Source organism: Conger conger, chromosome 3 (assembly GCF_963514075.1).
Source record: "Conger conger chromosome 3, fConCon1.1, whole genome shotgun sequence".
NCBI lineage: Eukaryota > Metazoa > Chordata > Actinopteri > Anguilliformes > Congridae > Conger > Conger conger.
The window spans coordinates 32,200,600-32,219,956 of record NC_083762.1 but is presented as its reverse complement, the minus strand read 5'-3'; the positions used below and the strand labels follow the sequence as shown (position 1 = coordinate 32,219,956).

At 40.3% G+C, this 19,357-nt stretch overlaps 1 protein-coding gene across 1 annotated transcript in view; it reads left to right on the top strand.

Annotated features, from left to right (window-relative positions):
* The window catches only part of LOC133124648 (E3 ubiquitin-protein ligase SH3RF3-like), a 123,527-nt gene extending 111,064 nt beyond the window's left edge, over positions 1-12,463 (top strand). Inside the window, exons 9-10 of the mRNA XM_061236030.1 lie at positions 3,957-4,297; positions 8,760-12,463. Coding sequence (XP_061092014.1) covers positions 3,957-4,297; positions 8,760-8,928 — 510 coding nt within the window. The 3' untranslated portion in view covers positions 8,929-12,463. The remainder of the gene's footprint in view (positions 1-3,956; positions 4,298-8,759) is intronic.
* Positions 12,464-19,357: the final 6,894 nt, after the last annotated feature.

Sequence of the window (19,357 nt, the reverse complement as noted above, 5' to 3'; positions counted from 1 at the left end):
GAGACAGCAAAAGTGCCCTTTGCAAGCTAAGGTGTGTTTCGTTTGCAAGAAAACGTTAGTAAGATATCTAGACAACCACAATTAAAGAAAATGTCTTGTTCACCTACTAATATTGGGGGGTATCAATAAAAACAATACCATTGAATAAGGTTATCGGATCCCCTATAATATGAAAAAATTAGCAGCACAAATATAGGCAAGTAAAGTGGTGAATCTGTGAAGAAGATTGAAAGCGAAAGCAGCACAGTCTGTGCCCATGGTCCTCTGCAGCTAGATGTCTCGGTGTTGATTATGCGCCATGAATGAGCTCTAACTCACCTCCAGTGCTAGCATGCTACTCTCAGAATAGGTGGCGGGAAAAAGGGGCTTTAGGCACCAGGCTGGTAATCAGTTGGGTTTCAAGTTTAATTCCAGGGTGGAACACTGCTTATATCCCCCCAAGCAAAGCAAATATCTCACTGTGAATACAGGGTAATTGTGCAAGCTCTGTACAGTTCCATGGATAAGGGGCTATGTTCACCAGCAAAGATGCCATGATTACGATTCTCGCTGCTAGACTATTATGTACCTTATTTCATTTAAATTATTAATTTAAATTTGTTCTCTTAAAGAAGATTTCCTGATGGAGTTACACAAGCTTAAATCAGGAAAAGGGGATTGTGTGTGTGGTACATGCGGCAGACAATAGCGAGGCATGCAAGGTCGTTTGGAGGAGAACGCCTGCCCCTGGGACACACCGAGACATGGATTGATGCTCTATGCACACACCTCGAAAAGCTACAGAGCTGCACTTTGAATCTCTCCATGAAACCTTTTCCACAACATTAATTATATGGGTCATAAACCTATCCTGTACAGCGTGTGTTTTCTGGGATGGAACTGGGTTTATTGGTGTCTATAAGTGTAAATTACAGTTTCTATTTAATTACCATTTTAAATAGTTATTTGTTGGAAAGTTTCAACTTGAACTAAGGTTGCAGTTATTGGGCAAGTGTGCTTGTTGTAAAAAATATTAAGCCATATAAAATCGTCATATACCCTATAAAAAAATCTTATAATAATCTTTTCAAAATTGCTTTAGTATATACAACCATTAGCCTTGGAGTTACTCAACAACATTGCATGTCAAAAGACAGCTATACCTAAAATGTACTTATCTTGACAAAGTGAGTGAAATGGATGTGGAGACAGACAATCAGCTGGTTTTCTCCCTGAGCAACACAATATGTGAAGATGGAGCCAAGAAAATGTTAAGAAATCTGTGAAACTGTACAGTGATGTGATAGCAGACACATCAGTACCAACTAGAACATATACATTTCCAGCTTAAACAGTCTGTCTGTATTATCTGTGTCATGTCAGTGGTATGGGCATTCTGGGATGTGGGCGTTCTAGGCATCCCTGTCCATCAAAAACATTCTGCAGGCACCAGACTCTACACTCCACAGAGGCCGGTACACGTTGGATAAACACAGAGCTCATCTGTAAGCAAGACCTCAGCTGTAAGCATGTCTCCCTCTGCTTGCAGTGGGACAGCGTACATAGTGAGACTGGAAGATAAACTCACTGTTACATTCAGTTCCCTGCAGAAGATAAATGTGTCTGTGTGTTGTATGTCCTCTTGGTGTCCTCCACATTGTGCCCAGACTCCCTTGGTATCTGTGCTTGACCTTGACTTTCCAGGTATTTGGCTGCAGTTCTCTTTTTCCTAGTTATTGTATCCTCATTTACTTACCTGCTCCAACCATGATTGGTCCTTTGTGTATTGGCTAGATAGATAGATAGATAGATACTTCATTCATCCCGAGGGAAATTTTTAGGCTACTTTGATGCAAGTGTCCTGTGTAAATATTCAAAGCCAGACATCAATGTATTCTGCTGTATTCTGATACTAATTTCCATTTAGCAGATGCGGAGTGACTTACAGTGCTGTCTGTGATGCTGGGCATCATTAACAGCAATTAATTAGCCAGCTGACTACCCCTGTGGGCTGTTGTTTGTATGTAAATGTGGGTATTTCTCACCTTGAGGGGGACTGCCAACTTCCTCAGTGAGAAGTTACCATCCATTTCATACCAACCTCTTTCACACATACTCAACGCATTTGCGTTGGACTTGTTATAGATATACCTGTAATTGTACTGGCTAACAGGGCTCTGGTTAACCTAATTTTGAAATAAAGTTCAATTTTAAATGTGATCCAGGTTTAGGGTGAGTAATTCTTTTTTGAGTGGTTTTTGGACTCTTTGGGCATGCTTTATAAAAACATACTTTCATATAGTATGTGAATAAAGCAGACATAAAGGTACATTTTATTGACATTTTGTATCAAAAAATTGGTTTTAATAGTAAAATAAGCTTTTATCAACCTTCATGTGTCGAGACAAAAATTCATGTGTGTATGAATGGGTGAATGAGAAGCATCAATTGTACAGCGCTTTGGATAAAGGCGCTATATAAAAAATGGCAACCAACCATTTAGAAATTTATATAGTGCCTTAATGGCGGCACGGATGGTGCAGTGGGTAGCACTGCCGCCTCACAGCAAGGAGGTCCTGGGTTTGAATCCCCGTCGGCCGGGGCCTCTCTGTGCGGAGTTTGCATGTTCTCCCTGTGTCTGCGTGGGTTTCCTCCGGGTACTCCGGTTTCCTCCCACAGTCCAAAGACATGCATGTTAGGCTGATTGGAGAGTCTAAATCGCCCGTAGGTATGAGTGTATGAGTGTATGAGTGTATGAGTGTGTGAGTGAATGGTGTGTGTGCCCTGTGATGGACTGGCGACCCGTCCAGGGTGTATTCCTGCCTTTCGCCCAATGTATGCTGGGATAGGCTCCAGCCCCCCTGCGACCCTGTTCAGGATAAGCGGGTTCAGATAATGGATGGATGGATAGTGCCTTAATCCTCATTCACCCATTCATACACACACTCACAGTGATTGGCTGCCATGCAAGTCACCAACCAGCTTGTCAGGAGCATTTGGGGGTTAGGTGTCTTGCTCAGGGACACTTCGACACACACAGGGCCTGAGCCAATGTCACCCCGATGTGCAATACTTATCTTTAAAAACCATCATTTTATATTTCTCATCTGGCTGTAGCAGGTTATAGTCTGGTTGGAACGTTATCAATGTTCCACTCAGGCAAGAAATACTTACTCTTTCTGTATTTCACAAATATTTGCAATGCAAAATTAAACAAGCAGCAACTAGATTAGGCATTAGCTAAAAGTAAAATGTATTCCTCTTTTGTAAACAACGCCAATGACAACAGAAATCCATAAATTCCACACTTCTGGACTGCAAAGATGCTTGGACATGATTGTATACCATAATTATTTTCATTAAGTGACTGCAGAAAGGAGAGGAATCCTATACATTTGCCTGAGAAAAAGATTGTGCACACCGTCCGCTACGTTAAATAAAATAAATACAATACAATAAATAAAACTATCCATGATTGTCCGCTTTTTTATCATTTATCGTTTTTTATTTTTGATGTGACTCTTTTTTTCAGCTGCCCTCCAAAAACGTCAGTATAACCAAAATGAAAATGTTTTCTCTAAAACGTTATTAAGCTACAGTTAGCTACATATTATTTCACATTATTCCATGCTACCAATTTCAGCCAAGAGAACTATTTTCACTGGGATTGGTCTGTACGTGTGTATCAGGCCACCCAGTGGTCAGTCGGTGTACTGCATTCGAGAGATAGGATGTTCTGACAATAGCGATCCCAAATTGCAGTAGGTAGCTAAAATGAAGCACATAGACTATCAGAAGGTGCATGGTGATGAACGAGCGCTGGTTCTGCAACCTCTTCACTCTTTAAGTAAATTGGATGTTCTCCATCTGTCATATGCTACAGAATGCCAGTATGATAAAGAAGCCTCAAGCAATTGAGTTAATGTGCTTTCTATGTTTCTAAGCTGTGTTCAAGCATGTGGTCCTTCTTTCTGCAGAAAGAGAAGAAGAGCGGAGGCCTCCTGAAGCTTCTGTCAGGGGCAGCAGCGAAGAAGAAGTCTCGTTCGCCCCCCTCAGTGTCCCCCACACACGAACCCCAGGGGCCTTGCGACTCCTCGCACGGGGGTGCCATGGGGCCCGCGCTGCACCCAGCTTCAGGCCACGGCCGTGCGGGGTCCTGCCCCATCGAAAGCGAGATGCAGGGGGCCATGGGAATGGAGCCCCTGCACAGGAAATCCGGCTCCTTGGACCTCAACTTCTCCGTCTCCCCACCCTCCCGCCAGCCTTGCTCTGCGCTACTTGCCCTCCGCCCTGAGCCGAAGCCTCTGTCCCGGGAGAGGTGGGTCACAGTCACGCCCTCACAGGGGATAGGCTAAAAAACCATAAAACACATCCCAAATAAGTTCAAAATGGTAGAAGTGTCAGATGTTTGAAGAGAGGTATAAACCACACATGGGTGACCGATCTATATTGAAAATAGTATGAAATATACTCACAAATACATATGTCAAATACAGATTCACACACCATACATCTTTGCTGACTTTCATTAAGGAGAAAGTAAAGTCACAAAATGTGTTATGAGGAAATGTTTGTCGTAATTTTAGACTTGGCAAAAAGTTTTTTATTTGGTTTTAAATTCATGAAAGTAACTAGCAAGTGATTTGACAGGGTTTGCAGCTGGAAAATAGTCAATATTATGAATTATTGGTACATTAATTGATGGTACTTGAATTATGAATCTGAGGTGTTGAAATTCAGGCTTGCTATAGTGCTCGATGCTCTCTCGTTTGTTGGTAAATGGTGAACCTATGCTGAAAAATCCCATATGTTTTTCGCCTTTTTGTTATTTCCCTTATAGTGCTAAATGGTCTGTTTAACTGTTTATGTATTTTTTTGTACCCATTATCTGACTTCTGATGGTCAATTACCATCTGGGTCTTCTGAATTGACAATTCTTTAGCTTTTCCCATGCTAATGGTTGACAAAGGGATTAACTGCCACTTTCACTTTGTTTCATTTTATCTACAATAATTGTATGCAATTAACATTGAAACTTGAGAGTAAATGTATAGAAATAAAAGTATATAGGTTTCCTGTATGTTTGAACATAAAATATAGATCATTATCATTGTTGTTTATTATACACAGCCTTTTTTCTCCATGTTTATTAAGGGAGCTAATAATTGTAGAGCCCACTGTACTTGCTGATTTGTTTAACTGCTGATGGCACTTATCTTATCTCTTATTGATAGTGTGAAGGAGTGTGATTGGCAGAATGGCTGGTCTGAGCTCATTTCCTTAATGGAGCTGTCGGTTTGGACCCAGAGGAGAAGGCGTCTCTGGGCTCAGCAATCTTGTTCAGTGATGGATAACATTGGTCGGGCTGTTGAGGTGTAGCCGTCCTGGGTTCTCTTGGCTGACCACTGCTGTCTGTGTCTCTAATGAAGAGGAATCATTGCAGTCCTTATCCTCTCAGTGTGTTAACCCTACTCCCAGATGCTGATGGCAGGACTCTCTTTCACTGCAGCATAGCTAGGCATGGGCAAAAGTGTTTTTTGTTTTTTTTCATGCAAAATACCTCCCAAATAAATGTGTTTATAAACTGCATTGAAAATAGTGTGCATGCTTTGCAGGTAGCCCAAAGGTGTAAACCATCGCAACCTGTATTACCTGTGAAATACATGCAAACAAATACTGTACATATTTCAGATATATGCATTTTAAATACTGCCCATTCCTGGGTGCAGCTCACCAGAGATTTAATTCTAGGGTTGCTGGGTCAATTTCATTTTAATTCAGTTACTTCAGTCAGTACGGTATTGTAAGATTTCCATTTTTCAATTTGATTAATTGTATTTCAGTTAATTTCCTGAGTTGGCTGAAATTTTAATGGAATTGACCCCCCAACCCCGACCAAATTGTTTGGACAATCATGAACAATACAAAATGTGTATCGTCATTTTATGTGACACGCTTTGATGACTTCATACCACAGCAGCTCCAAAAAATATGTTTGTCAGCAGGGGAGGAGGCTGCTGACTGGGTGTTTCACGTGAGATGTTTGCATGCACACACAGTAAAAAGTTCAGTGTTAGCTTATATACACTCTGTCACATTTAATGCTGAACACTTTACAGTGGAGGTGATGCGCAGTCCTTCAGAGAAAGATGTACTGTAATATACTATCATTAGTGGAACTTATTATTAAACAATTACTTATAAAGCAGGGGTGTGTAACTTCAGTCCAGGAGGTTCTGGAGGTTCAGTCAATTTTTTGCGGGGGATTCAAATACTTTTCTATGCTTTACTGAGTGTACTGGAACCTATGAACTACTCTCAAAAAGTGCAAACCCTGCCTACAAAAAGATATCTGAGTTCAGAACAACATATTTCACCCAGGTCTGGTTCAGTCTGTATGCCGTTTTGTTGTTTCAAACAATTACCTTAATTTTTGTTATCTGACAGCTCTATAAGCTATGCTGGTTCACTTCTGTACTTGTCCACAGTTTACTACCACCCATCTGGAATTAGCTTACATCAGCGATGATTTATACCACTCTTTCTCCATGCAGGTTACTGGAAAGTATTTGAATACCCTTTGGACCAGTCAGATTTGAGTATGTATCCAAGCCATGATATAAGAACCAATGATACGTTGTCAGAAGGCTGTAGAGCAGTGATGGGGGAGGAAGGCCTTATGAACAACAAATTAGGTGTCCTTCTAGTGCTGCCATCGCCTCTAAGTGTTACACAGATTCAATACTTTGAAATTCCGTACTCCAGGACAGACCAAATCACTGGACATGAATATGAATTTTCAGAGCAGATTGTATCTGCTGTATCATCGAAGATGTGTCTGCAGCAGGATCAGATAAACAGATGTGTGAGTTTCAGAATCTGTTTGAATATCTCAGACCTTGCAAAAAGGCTTCACTTTGAGCTGAACTCCTCTGATCATTCATGTCTGTGATGAGTAAAACGATCAATTGATTTTCCTTTTTGCCTGAATACCTGTGTCAGGTTCCGTATAACCAGGCAGAACAGCAGTAACAGGGCTGCAATCTTGGAAGTGCTAATATAAGCTTTACTGTGTAATTACACAGACTAAATCCATAGCTCCACCATCGGAAAATCAATTCAGGAATGAAATGCAATTCTTTCTTCTGATATCTATTATTAGCTTCCTCTGACGCACATGACAGTTCTGTATATCCCTAATGATAGCCTTTGATGTAAAAAGAGCTTGAAAATGGAATAATATTGATGCAGTTGTAGCTGAAATGGTTTTAAAAATGAGGTGTCTTGTTATGGCTGAAAAGCATTTGTAGAAATGCCACAATCGGGGCATATCTGGTTTTAAATCTGGGTGTGGGTGATGAGTGTGATCAGACTGTAGCAGGAATCCTGGGCATTTGTGTTTGCCTGAGTGCTGCATTATTGGCTACCACTGCTGTCTGTATGAAAGTAAAGATGTGAGAAGCAGATGGTGACACTTGTGAGATTTACTCTGTTCTGGCTTACAATGTGACAAAACCCCATGCTGGAGTAACACCATATTACATTCTCATACACAAGGGAACAAGATTAAATATCCATGTGCTTTCATGTGAGGCCAGTCTTTAAACAATTCTGTTGTTCCACCAGACATTACAAAAGGTGGCTACCATTGTGAAATCATATCTCGCTTACGCACATTTTTTGTGTTTGCTATGAACAATGAAATTGAAGAACTCCACATCTTTTTGGAAGTTACATGAATTAGTAATTATAGGGCTGTATGTGCAGTTAGTGTAGTATTGTGGCATAACTAAGATTTGGAATACTGAATATGGATACTGAAATCAGGCCAGTAGTGCCTGCTTTACTTTTCTACCTTTACATTATATTACATGTTATCTAGCTGACGCTTTTATCCAAAGCGACATAGAGTTCATTACATTAAGTAGGAGACAATCCTCCCTGGAGCAATGTAGGGTTTAGAGCCTTGCTCAAGGGCCCAACAACTATGCAGATCTTATCGCAGCCCCAGTCATGTACCTGTACACTACAGGCTGCCCTGAGAGATTGATTAATGTCACTCATTGGCCTGATTCCACTCAGTTAGTGTCATAGATTTAAATGAGTTACTGATTAGGGGGCTGGATGAAAACCAGCAGCATTACTGGCATTGAGGGTCAGATTTCAGTATCCCTGCTCTGGAATGTTTAAGTAACATTGTCCACATTAAAACAAGAAATTGAATAATAATTTAATTCTAAGCTAGGGGTTGGCAGAGCTACAGGGTCTGAGGGTTTTTATTTTGATTTTCATTATAAAATCAAAATTCCTATTCTGACCTAGGAAACAAGGTGAGGTGAGATCATTTATTAGTTAAGTGCGGATTCACAACAGAAAGCACTGTTCTCTAGACAGAGGACAAGGTCCTGAATATGAATGAATGATTTTGCAATGTTGAAGGCAATTAGTTGAGCATGAATGTGATGTACATGTACTTGTATTGATATGTCCTAAAAGCTGTATATTTTTTGTGACACCAACATCATAAGGAGAAATTTGTTAAACGGAACACTCAAAGCAATATTATCTTCTCAAGTAGGGTTTTACATTGATCATTTTTTGTGTCAAAACATGGATTTGGGTTGGGATGTATTATTGTTTCCACATCTAAAAAAATAGCATTCAAAATAAGTATAACATTATGTTTTTGGGTGACTTTTTCCCTTAATTGCTGTTGGTAGATACAGTAGTTCAGATCTTGCTGGTGATGTTCAGGCTGTCAATCTGCCGTCTCTCCTCAGGTACCGCGTGGTGGTTTCCTATCCTCCTCAGAGCGAGGCAGAGATCGAGTTGAAGGAAGGCGACATCGTCTTTGTGCACAAAAAGCGCGAGGACGGCTGGTACAAGGGCACCCTGCAGCGCACGGGCCGAACCGGCCTCTTCCCGGGCAGCTTTGTGGAAAGCTTCTGAGAGGGAGACCCTTACACACAGGCAGCAACAGGACAGCCCCAGGTTGGGTCCTTTCAGCTTCTCACTTAGAACATCATGGAACGGACCATTGGTTTGAGAGCATGTGAGGAGAAAGCCCAGATGGAGGGTGCACCCATAGGCCGTGTAATAGCACCCCTTTTCTGACCTCCAAACATTCGAGCACAAAGATAATAGAAAATGATAGATAAGAGTTCCGAGATAAAATCCCAAGACTTCACTGCCGTTATTAGGAGTAATGTTGTTCTCTCCCTCAAAATAAGAAAGCACAGGTAGCTCTTCAGGTGTGATTGTAGTCAAATACACCCCTGGGAGGGATGAGCAAAAACACTAAAATGTATTTTGTCCCAGAATACCTCCCAAGTAATTGTATATTTAGCAACAGTCAAAATGGTGGAGGTATACTTTGCTTTACAGGTGGCGCAGAGGTATAGACCGTACCTGAAAAACAACATGTATTACATATGAAATGCATACATGCATATACTGTTTATCCCTGACCGTTGGTGAGAGACTCATATGTACTGTACAAGCACAGGCCGATACAGAGAGACCGGGAATACAAAAACCACCACCCCCCTCCCACCCTCCTCAGAGCCCTCCAGCCATAAAGTGGCCCTCCTCTCACAGAAACTTCGAACCTGGGCACGCCAACACAAGGATCAGCCCCCCTCCAGGGCATAGGGGACCGGAACTCTACTGTCACATGGGACAGCTGAAAGCTTTTGCAAATGTAGTGTTTTCCCCATCTGTACTTTAGTTATTATGTTATTATGAAACAGCTGCAGTAACCTGGAAAGAGTCCCCCTGCTTGGGTTAGAAAGACAAGGACACTTTGGGTGTATCCTGTGATACAAAATACCTCTAAAATAAGCAGATATATAAACTACACTCTATAAGCTGCACTACACTGTAGTGCTACCCCCCTGACTTCCTCCTCAATAGACAGAGGAGAGGAGCCGATGACTGCTTTGTTGGAATGCACATTCACACAGTGTATTCACAGGTCCGGCCACCATTCCCTGCTCAGCCAGCTCCTCATTACTGGGATAGACACCTGGTGTGGAAATCTGTGGTAACAGCGTGTACTCACAAACACTGAGAATGGCCACAACCAATAACATGTACTGCAAGAGAACAGCCAAGCCAGCACTGATAAAGAACAAAATGAAATTATAAAATGAATGAATCAATAAATAAAAGTTGGTGTAGTATAAAAGCATTTCTCTAATTTAGGAAGAATGACTTGCAGAGATGACAGCCATTCTCCAGGGACTTCCGAGCAGAGTGCGTGGCTCCTCAGTGCTCGAGTCTTTACACAGCACAGTTTTTGTCTCAAGCACAAATCCTCAGCAATTCCCAGCACATCCCCAAATTTCATCAGGCCAGCCTGGTATGTTGAGAAACAGTTCCTTGTCCCATGTCCGGAGTATAAAAGGCATAATTGGTAGGCATTTTTTAAATGGAAAAAGATGGAACATTGTGGTACTGTACTAATAATTGATTTTGAAGTTTGTATATTTGCACAAACTAGTTATTGCATTCTGCATTTTAACTGCATGTCATTCATTTTGTCTATATGAATGTCTTTGTATGTGTCTTGTGATTATGATTCATTATGAGTATGATTAATTGGTTGGACATTCTGGAGTTATTTTGTTCTTTGTAATGCGTGTTGAAGAAGCAGGGAGGTCCACCCTAAGAGGAGCAGGAATACTCCTGGATGTTTTGTTCTTTTCTTCTCAGTCTACTGTATATGAGGGGGATATTTTTTTCCTTGTGGGCCAGGAAGGTGTGATGTGTGTTTCGCTGCCAAGGCACAGAGTGTCTGACAGCATGCTGGTACCGTTCCAGGCAGTCAGATACCACCCCCAGACTGAGTGACTAGGAGCCGTGACAGAGTAACTGTTGAATAGCTAATGACCAGTGTATGAAATGATGAACAGTTCCTTGTTTCTTATACCAGCATGTTGCCTAAAGTAATGAAGTGGCTGTTCTCCTGATGGGAATGCACATGCCATCGTAGGTATAGGATTCCACTGTTATTTAGCCCTTGCTCATTATATGAGTGGCAAAGACCTGGTACAATGACAATAACAGATATATAAATGAATCACATTTTGATTTAAACACTTACAAGCACATGTATAGATTATCGTAAGATTGACTAGGTCGAGTTTTATCCGTAGAATGGGTAGGGGAATATAGGTGGAATTTAGGTTAAGGGTTTATCAAGAATTAATGTTTTTACGAGTTGTACATGTGTTGAATGGCTTTACAAGTCCTGTAGCAGAGGCAGAGGCCCTCAGGTTGTTTGAGTCCAGGCTCGACTCGGTGCTGGATACTTTCTTATCTATCGGTGCAGTAGATAAGGGGATTAGATGGGCTGAATGGTATGCTCCTGTTATTAGGTATTATGCTGTTATGTTCTAATGACAATGACCTCTTATGAAAACAGAAAGAGACTTCTATATGTCATCAGGGTGATATTCACAAGGAATGGTTTGGGCTAGCAGAAAGGGTCATTTTGATTGTGAAAATGAACTGGTAGTTACAAATAGGGTAGTGAATTGAGATTGGATCCTTCAACCGCAGTCTGGCCTTGTTTGAGTTATGGACTCATAGGAGTATCTGAGCTCTGGCCCAGTAGTTCCCACTCCAGGAACACCTTAACCAGGGACATTATGATTGATAATCTTGTCCTGGGATATGGGTCTATAGTGAAACTGTCGTCCCATGATAATTTTTCTTAATGAGTCCTTAGAAGGGAGAGAGCTACAAGGCTTCATGGACCCTTGGTTGTTATGACATGGGAATGCGTGTAGGTGATGAAAAAACTATTCATGGGTCTCAACCCTTTTTGGTATTGCTGCTCCTTTCAATGTCTGTGTCCACAACCACAGATTTTTGTGGCTGTTCTGAGGTTACATCCTCTTCGGTTCTGAACCTTAATGCGTTAATATTAAGCACACACACAAGATGAATCAAAGGCCTTGACTTATTCAAAACACTTCTTTTGACTGAAGTGATGTTGCATTGTGTTATTTTTCACATTGGATATTTCTCTGTTAAGATGATGATTAGGAGGTAGATTTGTCTTGAATCTAATAGTGCCATTTTCACACTGACCCAGGCAGGGGGGCAGAACACTGCAGCAGTCAGCCATTTTGGTATTACCATTGTCTAGCAATTATATGTGTCTGTGCCCCATTCCTACTGCTCCACACTTGTGTTGAACTTGTGTGTTCCAGAGAAGGGGTCAAATCAACACAAAAGCACATGCTTAATTATTGGTAGTACTTTTACGTTCTTGAAAAGAAGTATATGAATGTATAAAAGATATATTGTTGCAACGTATTCTGGCAAGAGTTTAAGGAATGGATTTTCAAATCTGGTAATATTGCATTTGACCTTGTGATCATTTACCTGCCATTTTATATGAACAACCTGTGGTTTGTTTGTTTGTTTGTTTTTTTCAGTGAAGTGCATTTTAGCAATAAATGCCTTTTGTTTTAAATTTAATGGGTGATCATTTACTGCACAATTTCTTAGCTGTCTTAGGGCCATGTCACTGACAAATATAAATTGATATATCCATTATAAAAGGTTAGATTTTCCAAGTGTGAAAACCAAGTTTGTGAAAATGTTCATCACAATACATGCTCCCTGCCATGACTGCAGTTTTAATTATTGACCATTTTCATAAGAAGAACACTTTAATTGCTTGTAGATTTGCACCACAGTGGACTTTTTAAATAACACAAAATGTCATATCAAGAATTCTATTTAGAACCATTATATTGTGATAATAAAGTCTAATTTGATTTTTGCACCAGAATTTCAAGAAATCTGGAAAATGTCCAGTTAATCTCCAGCAAAAAAAACTCCTGTCAGATCCAATCCCCATTTCTCCAGATCTCTATCAATTCTCATTAGAGCAGACTAGCATGTGACCTTTCCCTTGTGCCATTTGGCTCTCCCCTCTCATCACTGTTCACTCTGCCTGTTAGGAGGTAGGGCCGTAAATTATGTAATTGTCGGTGACCCCTATTCCCTTGGCCAATCAAATCACAAATCTGTCACTGCTAACATGCTGCCACCAACCCTCTGACAGTTACAGGCTAGGCTAAACATGCCCAGTTATCGACATAATGTTTTCATCTCTCAATGCTGCTGTGGATGTTGTGACCAGGTAAGGGGGTAGAAGCAAGGTTGCTTTCAATTGACCCTGGGAAACATCTGGAAGGGGTAATGGGTATTCTTTCAAACTGGTAAGTTGCCTCCTTGAGAGGCATTGATGGTGCAGTCTCCGACATAAGAAGATGAGTAATTGGAAATGCAATGTCCTCCTTGCAGAAAACTTAAATGACAAAGCCATTTCCTTGCTGCAGATTACTTGGGGAGAATCAGTGGAAATGGCTGTCTGGTATATACAATCTAAATGCAAATGCAGTTCATTATTTTCTTGTCCTGATGGCCATTGGATTTGTTTGGATGTGCGCATTGCTATAGGATTTGTCATTCTGTTCATATGAATTGCATCACAGAGTTAAGGGGGTTGAAATGACTATTGGCTTACATGTAGGTCTGCTAAATAAAACTCAAGGTGAAAAAAACCTTACTGTTTGTTTCCTAATGGAACCCAAAGACGACAGTATTAGGTTTGCCTCATTTTACTGTTCAAAAATACCATCACATAATGTTGTGTTTTGAAAGCTGCAGTAGCACTCAGATAATAATAATAAAGTCTTCTAGAATATCTGTTTTCCCCAAGAGGCCATTGACAGAGGCAGTGAAAGTCACCCTGGTCATGATCTATTCCCCAATGTTTCGGAAATATTTTGGCTACGGCTGTAAAATGGCTAACCTCCAGCCTGTTACCACCGTCATAAATAAATTAAGTCAGTAGCTACAGCAGATATTGATCAAGATTTCACCATGTCTCTCACAGACTATTCAGGTATCTGGCTGCCCTCCAGAATGTTGAAAAGCAAGCTGTTTGGCCAAGGGCAAAGCTTTTCAGAACATTCAACTTTTGGAGAAAAACACAAGGTGTCAAATTAAAAATCACAAGACACCAATGAGGAAATGAAAACAACTACCATCATTGAAGTAATGTCAGCAGATGTATGTTAATCTTGTGAATCTCTATTTTCAAACATATACAATGGGGTCCAAAAGTCTCTTTGCACGAGATACCACCAGTGAAATTCTATACAGGTCAATACAAATTATATTATCAGCATAACAATTTGAGTGAAAAGTAGAATTTTTGAAAAGTCTGCATGGATTTCAGAGTTTCGTAATATTTGGCATGTCCCCTACTGCTTTAATGGCAATGTGAACGCCATGAACTTCAGAAACTTGTGCAAAACCTGATGATCCATGGTATCCCAGCATTATTAGACAATGTTCCAAAGAGCATCTTATGATGTTACTGAATTCTTGGCTTTGCCGTCTTCAAGTGTCCCCATAAATGTTTGTTGGGGTTGAGGTCAGGTGATTTGGATTGTGCAGCACTCCTTGGTCTTCTTTGGTCTTCAAGTAGTTCATACAAAGCTTTAATTTGTTTAAAACCTTCTGTTTATTTCCCGGATTACCTGAAAAAAGAATCCCAGATTTGCAATGGTCTCAGACTTTTGGACCCGAGTTTATGTACATACTGCATGTGCACATCCTTTAATTGGTCAGCTGTACATTTAACTGGTAACATATCAACCTGTTCCCATTCCTCAAAACTAATATGCCTTCTAAGGGTACCTGATGGTGTTATTTTGTTTGACCTGCATTCTGTTTTTGTGACAAGCCACTGTACCATGCAGAACAGGCACTGGCACTGTATAATAGCCTGTACTAAAAGTTATTTGGTTTTGATATTAGAAAACCTAGCCTATATATTTAATAAACTTGAGCTTGTTGGGTGAGCAACATCGAGGCAACCAACTCCCCAGAGAGAGATTGTTCCTCAGGATATGTAATAGTGGTCCTAACCATTAAAGTTAGAAATTAGGACACAACTGCATGTACTTTTACAAAGTTCTTGAACAGGTCAAACAATAATACCGTAAATCCTCAAATTGTGTCCGGGATTCTATTTGAAGCCGGGCCTGGGATAATAGCCAGGGGCGTGGTCGATTTGGACAAATAAAGGCCGGCCCCCAAATACAAGCCGGGGTAATATTGCCTACCAGTAGGGCTATCAGTCCATGAGCACTAGAAGACATTGTTTTGATTTAACTCAATGAAATAAAAGAGCTCTTCTTAATATTTTATATTGTTGGTTGGTTTAATACTGTTGCCAATGAAAAGTCGTTGTCCTACACCAGGGGTCTCCAACACGTTGCTCTCAAGCTACCAGTCACTTGTCGCCCCCTTCTGAGTAGCTTGCCAAAGGCTGAAGCAGTATACATTTAAAAACAATTTTTGCCGCGAGGCATTCCAGCCTACGAATTTAATAAAAAGTAAATCAGGCAAAATAAAAAATTAACTCAATTTAGGCTACTTGGCTACGCAATAAGGTTTCCATGTATTTACAGCACAGCACATGATTTCAGTGCCCATCAGTCCCAAAATTTTGCAATAGAATCAAACAGTCCAAAAGTAAATTAAATCCAAAACCAAAGCTAAAATCTTTTGATAGCCTACCGGTATGCTGCTCCAAATGAAACGCATGTCTCACAATAAAACGCACTTTAGGAAAAAAAGATCCTTAACTTGCTGTTATCTACGCTAATTTGTTATTGTTTATGAAGGTGTGTCTGGCAAGTTGTTATTTTATGGATTCTGGACTTGCATGTGATTTACTGTGTTTGAGAATATTTGCAATAAACTACGTCTGTTAAGACTGACACTATGACTTACCAAACGGTGTTCCTGATTAGCCTACAGTAATTGATTTCTGAACGGTTACAGGATGTGTTGAACAGTGTTGGCCCACTTTAAGTGTAGCCTTTTACAACAGAGGCCTACAAAGAAATAAAGGCCTGCCTCAAATAGAAGCCTGCCCCAAATAAAGGCCTGTGCTTTGTGCAGCCTAAGTAAATAAAAGACCCTGGCCACAATTTGAGGATTTACGGTACTGGAAAGTCAGCAAATTGAAATCTAATTTTGTTGTTTTGGCATTGGAGCAACTGTGCTGAAGTACAGAGCCATGCTCAAGTGTACATCCACAGGACCCTGAGTGGAAAGTAGGAGTTGAGCCATTTTTTCCAACCAGTGTCCCAGAAACCAGTTCACACAACTCCTGCTGCTACAGTTTCATAGAGCCATCCTTTTCTATGCCAACAGTTCCATTTCAGTATCATTTGCCACAAATGTATGTACATGTATGAGAGTTACCAGTACCTGCGGATTTAAACATTTTTTTCTGCAATACTGGGATAACGGTGTGGACATTGTCTGGAGTACATTAAAACACAATATTTCTTGCCTGAATTCAAGATTGTGAACTCTCGATTCAACTGAAGAGAAAACTGTCATAATCATATTACAAATACTCCATCCATCCATCCATCCATCCATCCATTATCTTAACCCGCTTATCCTGAATAGGGCCGCAGGGGGGCTGGAGCCTATCCCAGCATACATTGGGCGAAAAGCAGGAATACACCCTGGACAGGTCGCCAGTCCATCGCAGGGCACACACACCATTCACTCACACACACACACTCATACCAACGGGCAATTTAGACTCTCCAATCAGCCTAACCTGCATGTCTTTGGACTGTGGGACGAAACCCAGAGGAAACCCACGCAAACACGGGGAGAACATGCAAACTCCACTCAGAGAGGCCCCGGCCGACGGGGATTCGAACCCAGGACCTCCTTGCTGTGAGGCAGCAGTGCTACCCACTGCACCATCCGTGCCGCCCTGTACAAATACTCTTCACCACAAATTGAAAATGTACTTCAAAACCTCTTAAAAAATTTAAAAAATGGCACAGGAAATATAGATGAGGTCAATGTAAAATTTCAGTTTATTCAAAGTGCCTCAACCAACAATGTGCTACATCTGGTGTAGGAATATTTCAAATCTAAGCAATGCATTTTTACGGCCAGAATTTCCCAAAACCCATGACAGAGTACAAGAATGAGGAGGCAATATGACCGTACCATACAAGACTTTGGGTTTTTGATCTAAGTACTGCTCTCTAACCCCAGTCTCTTCCACCTTAGTCTGTTACCTTGGTAACCGGTCTGCTTCAATAGGAGGCCTCTTTCTGTTGACCTGAATCTGATGTAGCTATGGTGAAACCTGACAGACTGACAGTTGCTGAACTTGTGTTGGAGCTACTTTTGAACAACTCTGAATGGATTGCATTTCTGCAGGTTGTGTCACTGCCTCGCATCAACCTCCCTCTTTATAAAGTTACAAAAATCTTGTTTAAGGAACCAAATCCTTGAACTAGAATCACCTTTGGCATGACTTTGGCCTGTCTGAAATTTCTTTGAAAATGTGGCCTTTACTTTGTACACCAAAGAGATTATAAAGGGCTCTTTCCAATCGCTTCCTTTCAGCAAAGGATGTACTTGTGTTTCCTAGCTCCTGGCTCCTAGCTGCTTCAAGGGACATACTTAATGCGGGTTGGAAAGTCCTTAAATGGTGGATCTTGATGGATTTGTGGGTAAGTCCAGGAACTAGGAGACAAGGGGCTCATTCCAATCGCATTTTTCTCATCTTTTTTCTTTTATTGCTCTTCTTTCTACTCCTAGATCCACCCATTGGGAAAGGCTACGAAAAGTGGCAAGAAAAAGAAATGAAGATGGGGAAATTGTGAAAATGTGAATTAGGCAAACATCAGTTCAAGGCCATGTCAGTTACAGACTTGGCAGACACGTGGCAGATGGGGAGACCCACAGGTCGATCATTTGTAAGTCAGGCTTTTCGAAAAAATACCTCCACAAAGGATACACTGATGTTTTCTTGCTCGAAGGAAAGACTTGGAGTACAATACGCTTTCACAATGAAAATTGAAAGAATTTCAAGGACTTTAGATGAAAATAAAATGACTTTATGTGGAGTGGTGACTTCTTTGCTGCCATAACAGAAACAAGGATGTGGGTGGTTTTCTTGAGAAGCTAGGAAGTGGACTGCTAGCACCACCTGGTGTTTCATTTAATTCTGTTGTAACTGCAGTACTGAGCTTGTTTTCCATAGATGTTCTTACAGATGAATAGAAGGATGCTTGAATTTTGTCAGTCTTTAAATCTCTGGTTTCTTCTCTAGTATTTGTATTTAAAAATGTACAGTGGGGTCCAAAAGTCTGAGACCACACTGGAGAATCCACCTGACCTAAACCCCATTGAACATTTATGGGGGCACTTAGTAACATCACAAGATGCTCTTTGGAATATTGTCAAATAATGCTGAATTATCAGGTTTTGCGAGTCCTTGCTGGCTTGCTACTAAAAATGTTTTCAAAGATTTAACTTTTCACACAAATTGTTATGCCGATAATATCATTTGTAATTAAAAAGTAAAGTAAAAATAAAGTAAAATAGAAGCATTTTCACTGTATGTAAAAACATATTTGACATATTTTCAAAGACATTTATACTTTGTATTTGATATATTTTAATACTTTTAACTACACAGTATTGAGAAAATACATTAATTTAAGTAAATATTTAACTTTACTGGGAAACCAAATACTTTTTCAAGTTGTATTTAGAGCCGTTTAAAATGCATCAAAATACAAATACAAATGTTTAAATATTTCAAATACAAATTAAACAATGACTACGAGGTTAAAGTGCAGACTGGCACCTTTATATTGTGTAGGAATTGCATACCTTTTTACAGTCCCCCCATTTCAGGGGACCTAAAGTAATTGGACAGTTGGCTTCTCCGCAGTTTCTGATTAGTCAGGTGTATTCAGTCACTTCCTTCGTGAAGGTATAAGAAAGCTTTGAGTATCTAGTCTTGATTGTAAGCTTTTGATTGCCTTTGGAGTCTGTTATTGGCATTAGTCAACATGAGGAGCAGAGTTGTGCCAATGAAAGTCAAGGAAGCCATTATGAGGCTGAGAAAAAAAACAAACAAAAAAATAGGCTTACAGAAACAAACAGCTGAAAAGGCAACTGTCCAGTTACTTTTTGTCCCCTAAAATGGGGGGACTATGTATAAAAACGATCTCCCTTTATGGATGTAAATACCATCAAAGTAAATGTCTGCAAGTTAACCTCAAATTCATAGATTAATTTCAAATCCAACGTGCCAACTCAAAGAACATTAATTGCACTACGGTCCATATATTAAGACTGCACTCAAAATGCAAAAATCATTTGATAAAATGAATTACAATTGTAAGAATTACAGTTGTGTTCAAGAAAATAGCAGTACAACATCAGTAACCTGATGAACCACTGTTATTAGTAGTAGTGATATTTCTGCATGGCAAATACTTTACTT